This window comes from Podarcis tiliguerta, assembly GCF_965153285.1.
Source record: "Podarcis tiliguerta genome assembly, chromosome: 1".
In the NCBI taxonomy this organism is placed as follows: Eukaryota; Metazoa; Chordata; class Lepidosauria; order Squamata; family Lacertidae; genus Podarcis; species Podarcis tiliguerta.
Genome location: NC_139534.1, coordinates 58,603,388 through 58,616,794, shown reverse-complemented (window position 1 = coordinate 58,616,794; position 13,407 = coordinate 58,603,388). Strand labels below are relative to the sequence as shown.

Below are 13,407 nucleotides of genomic sequence, written 5' to 3'. Positions count from 1 at the left end.
TGTCACATAGCAGCTGGTGGCTTGGCTTCATGCTAGGGTTGCTATATTTTGAAGAGCAAAAAAGAGGACACTTCTGTCAACTTCTACTTTTAACTACAGGTAAAAAAAAAGGTAAAGGATCCTTGGATGGTCAAGTCCAGTCAAAGGTGACTATGGGGTTGCGGCACTCACCTCTCACTTTCAGGCCAAGAGAGCTGGCATTTGTCCACAGACAGCTTTTTGGGCCATGTGGCCAGCATGACTAAACCGCTTCTGGCGCAACAGGACAGTAAATGCCATTTACCTTCACACCACAGCAGTACCTAATTGTCTATTTGCACTGGCATGCTTTCCAACAGCTAGGTTGGCAGGAGGTGGGACAGAGTGAAGGGAGCTCACCCTGTTGCGTGGATTCGAACCACTGACCTTCTGATCGACAAGCCCAAGAGGCTCAGTGGTTTAGACCATAGCGACTCTCATTTTACACACCCATGAAAAACAAGACGTGCCCTGGAAAAAGAGGACATATGGCAACCCAGTTCATGCAAGCTGAAGCCACTTTTCTGGAAAGGAAGAGCCCATACTGAATGCACATCCATGCCTCTGTTCATTAGCACACACTATCCTTCCACGACTCTCCTTCAGATTACAGCAGCACCAGCAGCACATGACAAGGACAGAGAAAGGGGTGGAAGGGGGATGTGAGATTTCCCCTAAAATAAACTTTTAGTGAAATAAAAAGAAGGGGCGGGAGATGGTGCACACTGATAGGATGCCCTCAGAAACAGACAGTTTGGAGAGTTATCCTGAGACAAACCTCGTGCCGGCGCTAATTATTGACGTGTTTCCCAATGCAGCTGCCATTGAGGCTAAAATGTGAATGTACTTATCCCCTCCAAGTTCTGTGGGAGGTGGGATTGCTTGCTCCATAAGCCAATTGCCTTCGCCACTTTCGAAAACCAAATACTCTGCTCCCAGTCGCTGCCTCAAGAGGCTCACTTGGTCCATGTACCAGAGCACTGCAGCCCAGCTGGTCACATTTAGCTGAGCAGAAAACTGCCCTTTCCATCTGGTGAGCAGCGGCACCTGCAATAGGAAACAGCCATCAGAAGAGAACAGCAGAAGCATAAAGGGCTAGGCTGACTTCCTGGTTCACCTCATGTGCAGGTAACCAATGTGGGCCCCCCCCAGAAGGTTATGGGCTCCAACTCCCATCGGCCTCAGACAGCACAGCCAATGGTCAGGCATGATAGCAGTTACTAGATACATGATAGCAATATCTAGAAACGACCATACTGGATGGTCCCTGCCTAAACTAATAGCTGGCAGCGCCAGATTAAGGGGAGTGCAGGGACCATTTGTGAGCACTTGGTTTCAAGGTTATGCTCTCTGAATGGCAGTACTCCTTGCCTCAAATTCTGAGCAGAATCATATGAACACAGCATAGAATATTTTATAGCTAATGTGCATTTTCAAAACAAAGGCATCACTCTGTATTTATGTGTATCATGGGCACCGAGACAATTTTATTAGGCAATAGATTTATTTTTATTTTTTTAAAAAATGATAGCCTGCTACATTACATTGCTTAATAAATCATGGCCTGAAATATATTTATTTTGCAGACACCATTGAAGATACAGTATAGCTATAATTTCCTGAAATTGGTTATGGGCCCAAGAATCATTATTTAGGTACAGCTTGATTATTGATTACAAGGGCCTTACTAGACATGATGTGGGAAATCAATGATTAGGTATCCTGCCATGATTTTACTTTCCTAAAAGTCGCTGTAAGCGACCCAACACTCACACACCCAGTTTAGACTGAGGTTACGGCATGGAGATAAAGGTTTTCCCCCTATATAGCTTCCTTTCTATGACTGTATTGCATATTTTTGCCTCTGCAGCTCAGGGAAGGTGATTTGCACCAAGGCTTTGACACAAGGAAGGAGGGTAAGACCCCCTTCCTACCATGTCAGGGCTCCATCCAAACAGGGGTCGTGGTAGCTGCTACCAGGAGAAAAAAAATGCTAATTGGCAGTGCTTGCAAAGGCACAGGGCTTTGCAAGTGCAAAGACTCAACTTATTTTCAGCTCCTGCAGACTCCTGTGTCTCGGTCCATTAGTGTGATTTCAAACTGCCCAGGCAAAATAAAGCACGTCACCTGACATCACTGTGATGCCAGCTGAATGACAAGTGGGCAGTCCCATCTACTTGTCAGAATGGCCAGCAGGGGGCAGGGTGAGGGACCTAGACATCCAATCCACAGGCTGGAAACAGCTCCTCAACCCTGGTCTAGAGTTATAGAATAGGAAGGTACCATGAGGGTCACCTAGTCCAGACCCCTGCAATGAAGGAATCTTTTGCCCATTGTGGAGCTCGGACCCACAACCGTGCAATTAAGAGTCTCACGTACTACCAACTGGGGGGATCCAATCACACATCTCCGACATAACATGTGCTTTGGCTCATTAACGTCTGCTAATGTATGTTGAGCAAGCCGAGAAAGCCTTATACCTACTGGTTCCTTCCAGGCTAGGAACCTCTAGAGGTACTAATTGGTCAAGTGCAAGAGGTGATATTAGGGACTTGTACCGAATAGTCACCAGATTCAGAGTGGCGGCTCAGCCAAAAGTCTTCTTTGCCTTCTTGTAGAGACATCTGAAAAAGCTGGGAGTTGATGCTTGCAAAAGGGGACACAGTTATGGAAAGCTTTAGATGTTTTGTAAATGAGGAGTCCATGGCAAGCCTTGGACTATGCAACCCTTTTCGTCTCAGCACAGGTAAAAACGTGTGTTCCTGAAAGAAGGGAGAATAGTGTGCACCATTAGACAAGGATTTTGTCACAGGACCAGGGGCTATAATGTTTGGAAGTTAAGACTAAACAGTAAAACACACTCTGCTATTTATTTAACATGGTCTCCAGATGACATCTCCAAGAAATCTTACCCTACTTCTGTTTAATACTTCAGCACACACAAAAAAAGAAGTGCAGGAAGTAGTGTGTGTGTGTGTGTGTGTTTAAAAAGGCACCACACCACACAGGGTTTGGCATAATTTGAAAAAGCTCTTCAGTCCTGCTGCTGGTAACAGCTATAAAGGCTCTTAAAGCAGTAATTAAAGTCAAAGTGGCTTAGATGGAGCTTCCACTCACAAGATTCACATAGCCTTGGCTTGAACAATGCTGCAGTATTCCAGTGAATGGTCTGGAATGTAGAAGATAAGGGTTTATGGACTTAGTTAGCGCCTAGATGGAATGCCAATAGCAGCCCCACTAGCTTAAGCCTTGATAAGTTAAATTCACCAGTTGTTATCTAAACAGTCAGATTAAACAGGAGATAGATTCAAATAGGAGATAGTCCAGTAACATTTATATGGTGTTAATGGGAATCTATTAAGGAATCAGTCCCAACTAGGGATGGACAAAAATATTATTTGGTCTGCAAGTGAACTGACCTAATACACACTTACCAAGCTAAAATACCAATCAGAACATAGATGCCCTTCAGATTTTGCACTTCCCTGAATTTTGCAATAGAGTTATCAGTTTAATAAATGAATAAAAATGATGTTTTAGGGAGAAATGTTTAGATAAAACATGTATTCAAATACATATTTTGTGGTAAAACATGTACCTAAGTACATACAGTATTTAAATATTAATTTATGTGAATAAATGTATGTGAAATTGACATGGATCAGAAATAGGCTGATTTGCTCATCTACCTGCAATTCCCAATTTCATTGGGGTTCAATCTAACAGAGGGATATGGATGATAAACAATAAAGTTTTATGAGAATTAAGACGAGTATAATAATTTTTTTTGTAATTTTTTAAAAAACACTTTGAGGTTTTATTATAATCATATCGAGATACACAGACACACACAATGGCCCAGATCCCAGTTGAAATGTGCACCCACAAAACCCACCTGTATTTGTGGGTTTGCATCTATAAAATTGCCTCCCATGCTTAAGACATATTGGACTACTGGTGCACGTGTGTGTGTGTGTGTGTGTGTGTACAACTGTGTGCCAAGTAGGTGTGCAAAACCCCTGTTGAAAAACTGGACTCTGTATTTTATTTGTCTGGTGATATCAAACACCAAATCCAGCTGTCGTCAAAGTCTGTGAAAACACTCCTGTACATGGAAAATGGGAGTTTGCTGGCTAAGGTTTTGAAAAGTGATACTTTAGCTATAACAATTTAATGCAGAATGCTGGGGAAGATATATATTTGAGGAATTAACAGGGTGGGTGAAAATGCTGCCCTCTAGCTCTGCAGCTTGCCCGTGACCTCCAAAGATGCACATACCGTATTACCAAGTAGCACTGTGGAAAGTTCACTGAGAGCGATTAGCCCCTCCCCGAGGTGATGCCTTTGCAGTCTGTTGAAGAAATATCTTAATCCTCGCTCCACCTTGGCAGCAGAATCTGCTGCTCTGTAATAGCTCCAGACAGGCAACCTGTATTGGTGTAGTTAAAGAAAGAAGCCTTGCTTGAGCTTAACACTTATTTATTATCTAGCCCACAGGTTTTTCAAGATGAGAAGGAAGTCACAAAACTAAAATAGCTGGGTTAAACCAGCATATCTAGTATATGCCTGCAGATGTTTAAAAAGGGAGGGGACTCATGCTGGCAGAAAACTTATGTTCCTGTCTAATAGGATATGCAATTTCCCCCCTTGATTCCATTTCTCAGGTTCATAAGGTAAAGGTAAAGGACCTCTGACAGTTAAGTCCAGTCACGAATGACTCTGGGGTTGCGGCGCTCATCTCGCTTTACTGGCCGAGGGATCTGGCGTTTCTCCGCAGACAGTTTTTCCAGGTCATGTGGCCAGCATAAGCCGCTTCTGGCAAACCAGAGCAGCACACGGAAACACCGTTTACCTTCCCGCCTATTTATCTACTTGCACTTGGACCTGCTTTTGAACTGCTAGGTGGGCAGGAGCTGGGGCCGAGCAACGGGAGCTCACCCTGTCATAGGGATTCGAACCATCGACCTTCCGATCGGCAAGCCCTAGGCTCAGTGGTTTAGACCACAGCGCTACCCAAATCCCTTCTCAGGTTCATAGTATAATATTAATCAGGACTGGCCCTACTGCAACATACTCTATGTGCAGCTACCTTTGAAGGTGATTCAGAAACTGCAATTACTTCAGAATGTGGCTGCTAGACTGGTGACTGGGAGCAGCTCCCAGAACTATATTACACTGGACCTAAAAGTGGGTTTTATATATATAAAAGGAATAAGAAAACCAACAACTACTACTATTTTACAGTCTGCCTTTTTGGATTTCTGTTATATACCTTTGCATGTACCCATACCCTTAAGATCTTGCCATCCTATAGCTGGTTGGGTGCTTAATGTTAGACCACACTTTTCTGATATCTTTCTTACCTTAGTATGTCAGTATCTGGCAGCTTCCGCTGATGTCCTGAAAGCTGGCTTCCCACTTCCTGATGGGCAGACGTGATGTTTTGACTGACACACACTGTGTACTGCAGGGATGCCATGTTGACGCCAAGCGTACTCTCAAGGCAAAAATGTTTGTTCCTCTCTACTGAGAGGAAGATGGGCATGTCTGAGGCAATCATCACTGTCACTCCTTTAGAGATAACAAACACACAAACGTATAAAAAAGAAATCAGACAGTTGGGACTGTGCTTTACTTTGTCATGCATTTGGTGAAATTCCAGTTTCATTTTTTAATCCAGTGTGAGAAATCAGAACTCACTCACTTCCATTTCTGTGCAGATGATGACAAAAGGGCATAAGCCTACATATACTTCTCTGCCTGCATCCAAGGGTGCACATTTCTCTGTGCCATCCTAATTGTCCTAGAAAATTGACACTAGCTGTTGACATTCTAGCAAATTTGCTTATTTAGGGAATAAAACAGGGACTCCATGTGGCTCTGCTTTTTGTTGTTGTCAAAGGCACATAAGCCTTGTAGAGACTGCGAGTTATATTGCTCATGGCTGAGATCGTAAACATTCTGTTGTTTACTTATTGCATAGTATGTCTAATAACTATAATTAGGTATCAAAATCTCGTAACTGATTGAATACCATCAATGTAATTAGATTTTTTTCTTCTTTTAATCATGGACTTGCGAAGCATCTCCAAACTGAACACAGCCAGGCCTTCCAAAGTTGTTGATCCTGATAGAGAATCCTCCTCATAGGGTGATACTAAGCCCAGAGATGTGGTCTATCCTCCTTTAGGAAGAGTCATTCCCTGTCCTTCTAAAATGCAACATGGCAAAGAGACACAGAAGCTCCCAGACTCTATACCAAAGGTAAACACTGTGGTGCCCTCCAGATATTGCTGGAGTATTAACTAGCAACATTTCTGACCTTTGGCCATGCTAGCTAGGGCTGTTGGGAGCTGGAATCCAACAACATCTGGAGGGCACCATGTTAGCAATCCCTGCTCTGTACACTAGTGGCAACAACACGTCTTCTGAAATTCTGCCATGCTATTAACGTCACACGTCAAAAAGTTACTGTGAGCTATGGTGCAGAAGGGAAATTGACTAGCAATTTTGCCTGGCCAGTGTAGACATTTTAGACAAATTAGAATACAAACCAGTTCAAATCTTATGTGCCTGGGGCTAATGTACTAGGATTTAATGCACTGGTAGAAAGGGAATGGAATGTGGGGAGGGCATATCCTTCCTCATACATCTTCGCTTTTCTTTTTTGTTAGGTTAGTTTTTGTTTTTGTTTTTTAAGGAAGGCAAATTTGAGCTCTTCCTCAGAAAGAAAAGAAAGTAAGAGGAATTTCCACATCAAAAGCTAATATTCGAAACCATTGCTGCACAATGCACTAGTAAGGTGGTCGTGTACACACTGCAAAAAAGAGGAACCGCGTCAACAAAAAAGAGGACACGGGATTGCATAAAACTTGCATATGCTACTTTATATATGTATAATCTCACTGTAATGGGAAAGAATGTGGCCAGGTGACCTGTGTTGGTGGACAGCTTGGAGACTCCTGCTCACTCTTCCTTCTTATGGTTCTTTAAAACTGGATTTGGACCAGACAGCCATTCAAACAGAGGACTGTCCTCTAAAGTAGAGTCCATGGCCATCCAACTATTAAGGTATGATACATCACTCTCTGTTCACTGTATCAGTGATGCAGGTACTTGATGTAGTTAGCCACCTTTCTTGGAGAAGATACAACCCTAGTAACCTTCTTAATTTCTCACTCAGTTGGACTGTATTAAAAAGAAAAGAAAAGAAAAGACTAAAGCCATAGAAAAGCTATTTATAGTCAACAATGTTGGGAAATCAAGCAAGGAAGGCAACTCTTACCAGTTGATCCCAAAAAATATCTTTCTAAGACAGAGCCATAAGCAGCTGGGGTTTTGGCAAGGTTGCTGATAATGAATGGCTGGGACTTGATGCTCACGTTGTTCAGAGGCCAATGCTGGCTGCTGACACTTGCTCCTCCATACCAGGAAATATTTACCATGGAAAAGCAGTCCTAGAAAGCAAAATATTACAGAAAAACTAATGTATAATTTTGAAGAATAGCCTTGGTTAAATCTATAAAATATGCAAGGGTACATGTTTGTGCCCATATGACCTGTCCTTGCTCCAACCTTATTCACCCAGCTGTGGGGTTATTTTTACTCAAATATTCAGTTTGCCCCAGACCCTTTTAAAAGCATTTACTTCCACTGAACAAATGAGATCATCAAGTTTAACTTCCCATGTGATTGCATAATCACTGGCTAATAGCACAAGGCCTCTTAGATGAAAGCCCAGGCACATTTCAAAAGGGATTTTGGAGTTTTTGACGGCATCAGGGTTAACATTTATGTCGTCTCCTTTACATAGTTACGGTTGATCAGCCACTAATGAGGGGAAGATTTCTAGTCATATTTCTCAAACTGTTCTGTACCAATTGTCTATCATTGTGCCAGAAATGCCTCTCCAGTGTCTGGTTTTGTTGCGTCTAAGTGGTTCATTAATTCTTTATTATGTAAATCCATATTTTTGTCTTGAAATATATTTAATAAAGCTAATTCTGGCTTGGCTTTCCCATTTTATAACCAAAACTGGATGTCAGTTCCCCCCTACCCTCCCTGAGTAGAGGAAAAGGAGCGTAACTGATTATACCATGCACACTTGTGCTATGACTGCTTCCGATAAGCAGGTTTGGCAGATGTGGAGAATGTTCCCAAAAGTCTATTTGATCATGATGACAGCAGGATAAAAGAAACCTGCCTGTTGTGTAGACCAAAAGCAAGTTGCCTTTATTGTATCACTTAGAACTCTCCTAAAAAACAATTGCATGTTTCCAGTTTGACACTCTGGCTTTTTCTTCCTTAGTCTTTGATATGCATCTGAATGTTGCTTCCTGGGCATTCTCAGCCCCCTAATGCAATCAGTGCAAGAGTTTCTCTGTATCATTGTACAACTGAGAAGTCTTTGGTTCCATATGCTTAGTCTATATGGGACCATGATAACACAAAGCTATGGCAAGGTCCTTTCAGTTCAATCTATGAATCTCTGAAAAAGGCTTGGCTTCATTTTTGAGACTTTGATTAGGGTACTCCTATGATTGCTAAACCTTTTGAAAGTCTGCAGAAATTCTAGCATGAACCAGAATGCCTAATTGAGGTCAAAGAATTTGACCCAGTGTGAGCCTCATGCTTAAAACTGAGTGGTTTAATTAGAGCTGTTTATGCTAACTGGCCTCTTCCTCCCCAAGATCCTGAACTAAAAATTGTATTTTACATAGAAAACATGACTGCACAGATTTTGAATTTCTTTCAGGTACTGCTAGCATACCAGTACACTAAAACAAACAAGGCATATGCTGTGCATTGAGAGCAAAAATAGGTCAGATAGTCAAAGCAAGCAGATCACCCACTGATTTAAAAAGCTGTTCATTCACGATAGTTGGTTTGCATTTCCTATGTCTTTAATTCCAAAATAAAACCTCATTTGGCTGGAATGTACATTCTGTTCTTTGTATTTTAAATGTATCTTTATTTTTTTAAAAAACATTATTTAAAAGCATTCCTGCATTAGCATTGCCAATGAGTGGTGCATTCCTGATTCAAGAGAGTTATTTACATCGCTCAAGAAAATACCCCTACTTCCAACCAAGTATGTCAGCTTAGGATCACATTCTTTTGAATTGTTCTAATTTCTTATATGTCAATAGGTCCACATAAATATTTTTCAACCTGTCTCAGATCCTGAAATGGTTGAGGCTGAAAAGCCAAGTGCAAGATATTCTAGATATTGCTGCAAAATCCTGTCCATAAAATATGTGTTTAATGCTGACTCATAAACATATTTACTTGGAGGAAAATCCTACGCATTTTAGTGGGATGTTTCATATGCCTGGGACTGCTGCCCAAATCCTATATTGTTGTAAGAAGTTCATACATGCAGGAGATGCCAAAACACTCCTATCCAGCTTTCAGTATATCCAGAGAAAAACACAGTTCTTAGATTTCAATGCCGGCGCAGATAGATTTGTTACTTTCCCAAGAATTATAAAGCACCCCCTCCTTTTTTGGAGCACAGAAAAAAAGCTGTTTTGAAGACTCCCGCTGTCATTCTATGATAAATAATAATAATAAGTTATGTCATGACTATGGTGGCAAGGGAACTTTCTTAGCTTGCAATTTTCAGAGACCGATATGATTTTAGGTATTACTTGGTTCATTTTTAGAAAGGTGGTTCTTCCACACTCTGGTTATACACAACACTACAATGGTGCAGAGCTAGAACTGATTTTGGATTTAGCTGGCTGATTTACCTTTGTATTCTTGCAATTTTATCTTTGTCTGCAGATATCTTGGTATTTGCCAAGGGATCCTGGAGATTCTTTTAGGGGGTTGAACTTTTACCTTAAAAAACCAGGATTTTCATAAATAGGCAACAACAAAAATGCAAATCTACATTTACTGCAAGGACCAGGTTTAAGATGTCAATGCTTATTTTGATTAGCATGGATATTACTGGCATCTTTATCAGTGTTGACGTTCACACTCTGTAAAGTTTGTTGGGAATGCGACATGAGCGTAATATTTAGCGAAACTGAGGCTGCAGTTAATTACCTTGATCTTAACCTGGCAGTGCAGAGGCGTCCAACCGATGCTGTAGCACTCCGTGTTGGAAGAAAGGCTGGACTCCAAGGAGATATTCAAATGTGCGGTGGCTTCCCAGGTGTAACAGAATTCCGTCTTGTTTATCCAACACAGATTCTTCATTAAAGGTACCTCCACATCTGAGAGTCTTCCCATGTGAATCTCCAGGAAAGTTTTGTCCTCACTCAGAGTCTGCAGGATGAGGGAATGAGCTCTTCTTTCCCAAATAAGACCACTGGCGTTCCCTTTCAGGATCCAATTTTTGTTTGGCTGATCCACCACTTGCCAGTAGATAATCCCAATAGTCATCACAAAGAACACAGCTACCCCAAGGCAGGCAATTGCTCCTTTCCAGGTCTCATTCATTTCCTTCAGCCCAGAATCCCACGTCACCTCTGGAACTGGAGTCGGGTTCCTGGGACGATTGTGAGGCATTTTACTCACATGAAGAATATTTCCCCCCCATATGATCTAGGAAGGACTCTCAAGGCACAGAGCTCTCCCCTTTTTAGAGCTTTGCAGGAAGCTCAGTTCAGATTTGATTCTTCCCCCCCTGCTGTCCATGAGTAACTTCGCACTATCCCTGCCCAGGGGAGGGAGAGAACAAAAAAGAAGTGGGGAAAGGTACAACTTTTCAAAGCTTTTCCCAGCACTTCTCACTGCATTACATTCAAAAGAGAGACTTAAGTCTGGGGAAGTGATTCTAGCCAGTTCTGCGCTAGCAGCATAGAAAGCCTACAAAATATAGCTGCAAATGTGTGGTGTCAGATCCATTTGCCCCTGCCAGATTTGTCCTAGGTCCTTGAGCCATGACATTTCTTTGGGCTGTAAGACTGTGCCTAATCAGGAACTCTGTCCATAACTTAATAGAAGCGCACATACGCAGTGAGACCCTGGATCCTAGATGAGAGACAGAACAGGTAAGTGGGAAGCATCTGTGTTATAAGAAATGACAAACTGTCAATCCAGCTCCGCTTCTGGATCTGGACTCAACCTTTTGAAGCCCCCAAAACTGTAACAGCGACCCACAGATGACCAGCTCACTTTGAAAGCATCGTTAAAGCTTATTAGCCCCGAATATGGTTGCCAAATCAAAATTAAAAGCCAGGAGTCTGAAATAATAAATGTCTTATTATATTCTGTTGAGCTATCACAGTTTTGAAGAGTGTTAATCATAAATCTTTGATGATGTAAATAAGCACGGGGTCCTTGAATGTCGAATTGAATTTTTAGCATTTACATTAGTGAGGGCTTGAGTCTTTGATCAGAATACTTTACAGATGTCAGATGTCACGGTGTTACATTATGCACAATAGATACCGTTATGTATTTGGTCTTCTTGGCTCTGGTCAGATTTCACACAGAGTGCATTAAACACTCTCTATTATTTTTAGGGGCCGTGCAGTGCAATCTTATGGATGTTTACCCAGAAGTAAGTTTAACAGGGATTACTCCTTGATAAATCTGTTTTAGGATGGCAGCTTAATTGAAATTATTTTCTAATGAGGAACAGACCCCCACATACACAACCCCCAAAGTTTTAGAGATTCTCTCGCACTCTTTTTAACTACTTCTTAATTTTAAAGACAGAGGCAGAACCTTTAGCTCTCGGGGCTCTTTTGCAAAGGGAAAAATATTTACTTAAAATATTCCATTTAAATGGAACAAAGATCAGCTTTTCATTAATATAAACCAGATAAGCTCAACTGAAAGAGCTATGCTGGTTACACAACGAAGAACACAATTCATTCTCTTTCCAAATGTTATTTTTCTACATCAAAGTTCTGGGAAGGACATAAAGATCTGGACTAGTTTTCATTTGCTTTCAGGTAGAGCTTAGAAAATAGTTTTAGCACAAACACTACCATCTCCCAAAGAGAGTGGGGTTTGCCAAAGGGAATGCTTCTTCCTCCACAAGCACTGTTTTCAAAATAAATAAAGGCAAGAATGGCACAATAAAAACCAGCAGCTTTAAAAGTGGTGGAGTTTTATAACTTCACATATCTCTTTAACCTGCCAGAACCAGGACTGACAAACATCTGAACTGGGCAGTTCCAAGTCCCATATTCATGGAAGTCATTTAGAGTGTTCTATCACAACTTGTTTCCACTCTGTGGCCTCAAACACAATTCACAGTTCAAACATCACATCAAACAATAATTTAAAGCCAACTACACTCATGTAGAACCCTGCTCAAAAGTTCCAGTGGCATTCCTGCGCTTGCTACCATCATGCTATAGATGAAAGAAGCTCAAGTCTGGTTTGTTGGGCTGTCTGAACCCAGGCTTGTGACTTGTTTCTCCAAACAAACCACAAGTGGTAAACCAAGAACCAACTTTGGCTACCACTCAGTTTGGAAGAAATAAACCATGAGTCTGGATTTCAACAACATGACAAGACATTTTGTTTTGTCCATGGCACAGCAGCAGGGGAGGAGCACCCCAGAAACTGCTAAGCAATGTGCACCAGCATGCTGGCCATTTATATGAATGCACAGTTTGCTTTTGGAAGCATGCAAAAACATGGATCAGATTGCATTGCTAGTATACAAATGAGCTATATGCTTACTTAATCCATAGAAGTTTAAAATCAGTCCCAGAGCAATTGACTCACCTGAAACTGAAGGGAAACAATCAAGGTTCCAGAGCAGCGATTTGGCATTGTTTCCAGAGCTAACTGGATTCCTGCGGCGGGAGGAAATAGCACTTGATTAGCGGGTGATATCATGGTACAACAGCTAAAGGGCCAGTGAGTGCAAATAAGGATTAAGGAAATATGACAAAGCAGCCTTTGAGTCTGAAACATAATGCAAAGCCACCCAGAAAGTCTTATTGACCCCAGATGGTTCTGATCCATGTGTCAGTGTGAACTAGTCATAAACTTAATCTAAAGTGGGGGGCCGGACCATATTCTGAAGAAAAAAAAATGAACGAATTCCTATGCCCCACAAATAACCCAGAGATGCATTTTAAATAAAAGGACACATTCTACTCATGTAAAAACACACTGATTCCCGGACCGCCGGTGGGCAAGATTTAGAAGGCAGTTGGACTGGATCCGGTCCCCGGGCCTTAGTTTGCCTACCCATGGTTAAGAGTAAAAGAAAAAGGACAAGGCCCAGCTGTTTACAAGGAACTCGAAGGCTTTTATTGAGTGTTTTAACAATAAATCATTGCTGTCTGATATATAAGTGTGTTTTCATTTGTTATGAATGCATTGGATTCTTCTCATCTCTCATAAACAATAAGACTAAATTGTGGCTTTAAGGAAGCCAGCTATCTCCATTCAATTTCCTACTCTTCCTCT

The 13,407-nt window shown here is 41.6% G+C and overlaps 1 protein-coding gene across 6 annotated transcripts in view; it reads right to left on the bottom strand.

The window, feature by feature from the left end:
• The window catches only part of LOC310666591 (SITS-binding protein-like), a 38,057-nt gene that overhangs the window by 20,396 nt on the left and 4,254 nt on the right, over nt 1-13,407 (bottom strand). For 4 of the 6 annotated variants that reach the window (XM_083417634.1, XM_083417636.1, XM_083417635.1 and 1 more), the window contains exons 3-9: nt 12,715-12,785; nt 10,072-10,293; nt 7,304-7,475; nt 5,382-5,589; nt 4,297-4,447; nt 2,577-2,780; nt 797-1,065 (exon numbers count right to left, since the gene is read on the bottom strand). In XM_083417634.1, coding sequence (XP_083273760.1) covers nt 797-1,065; nt 2,577-2,780; nt 4,297-4,447; nt 5,382-5,589; nt 7,304-7,475; nt 10,072-10,293; nt 12,715-12,762 — 1,274 coding nt within the window. In that variant the 5' untranslated portion in view covers nt 12,763-12,785. Of the gene's footprint in view, nt 1-796; nt 1,066-2,576; nt 2,781-4,296; nt 4,448-5,381; nt 5,590-7,303; nt 7,476-10,071; nt 10,552-12,714; nt 12,786-13,407 lie in introns of those variants that run through there. The other 2 variants (XM_083417632.1, XM_083417631.1) reach the window with 2 other exon arrangements.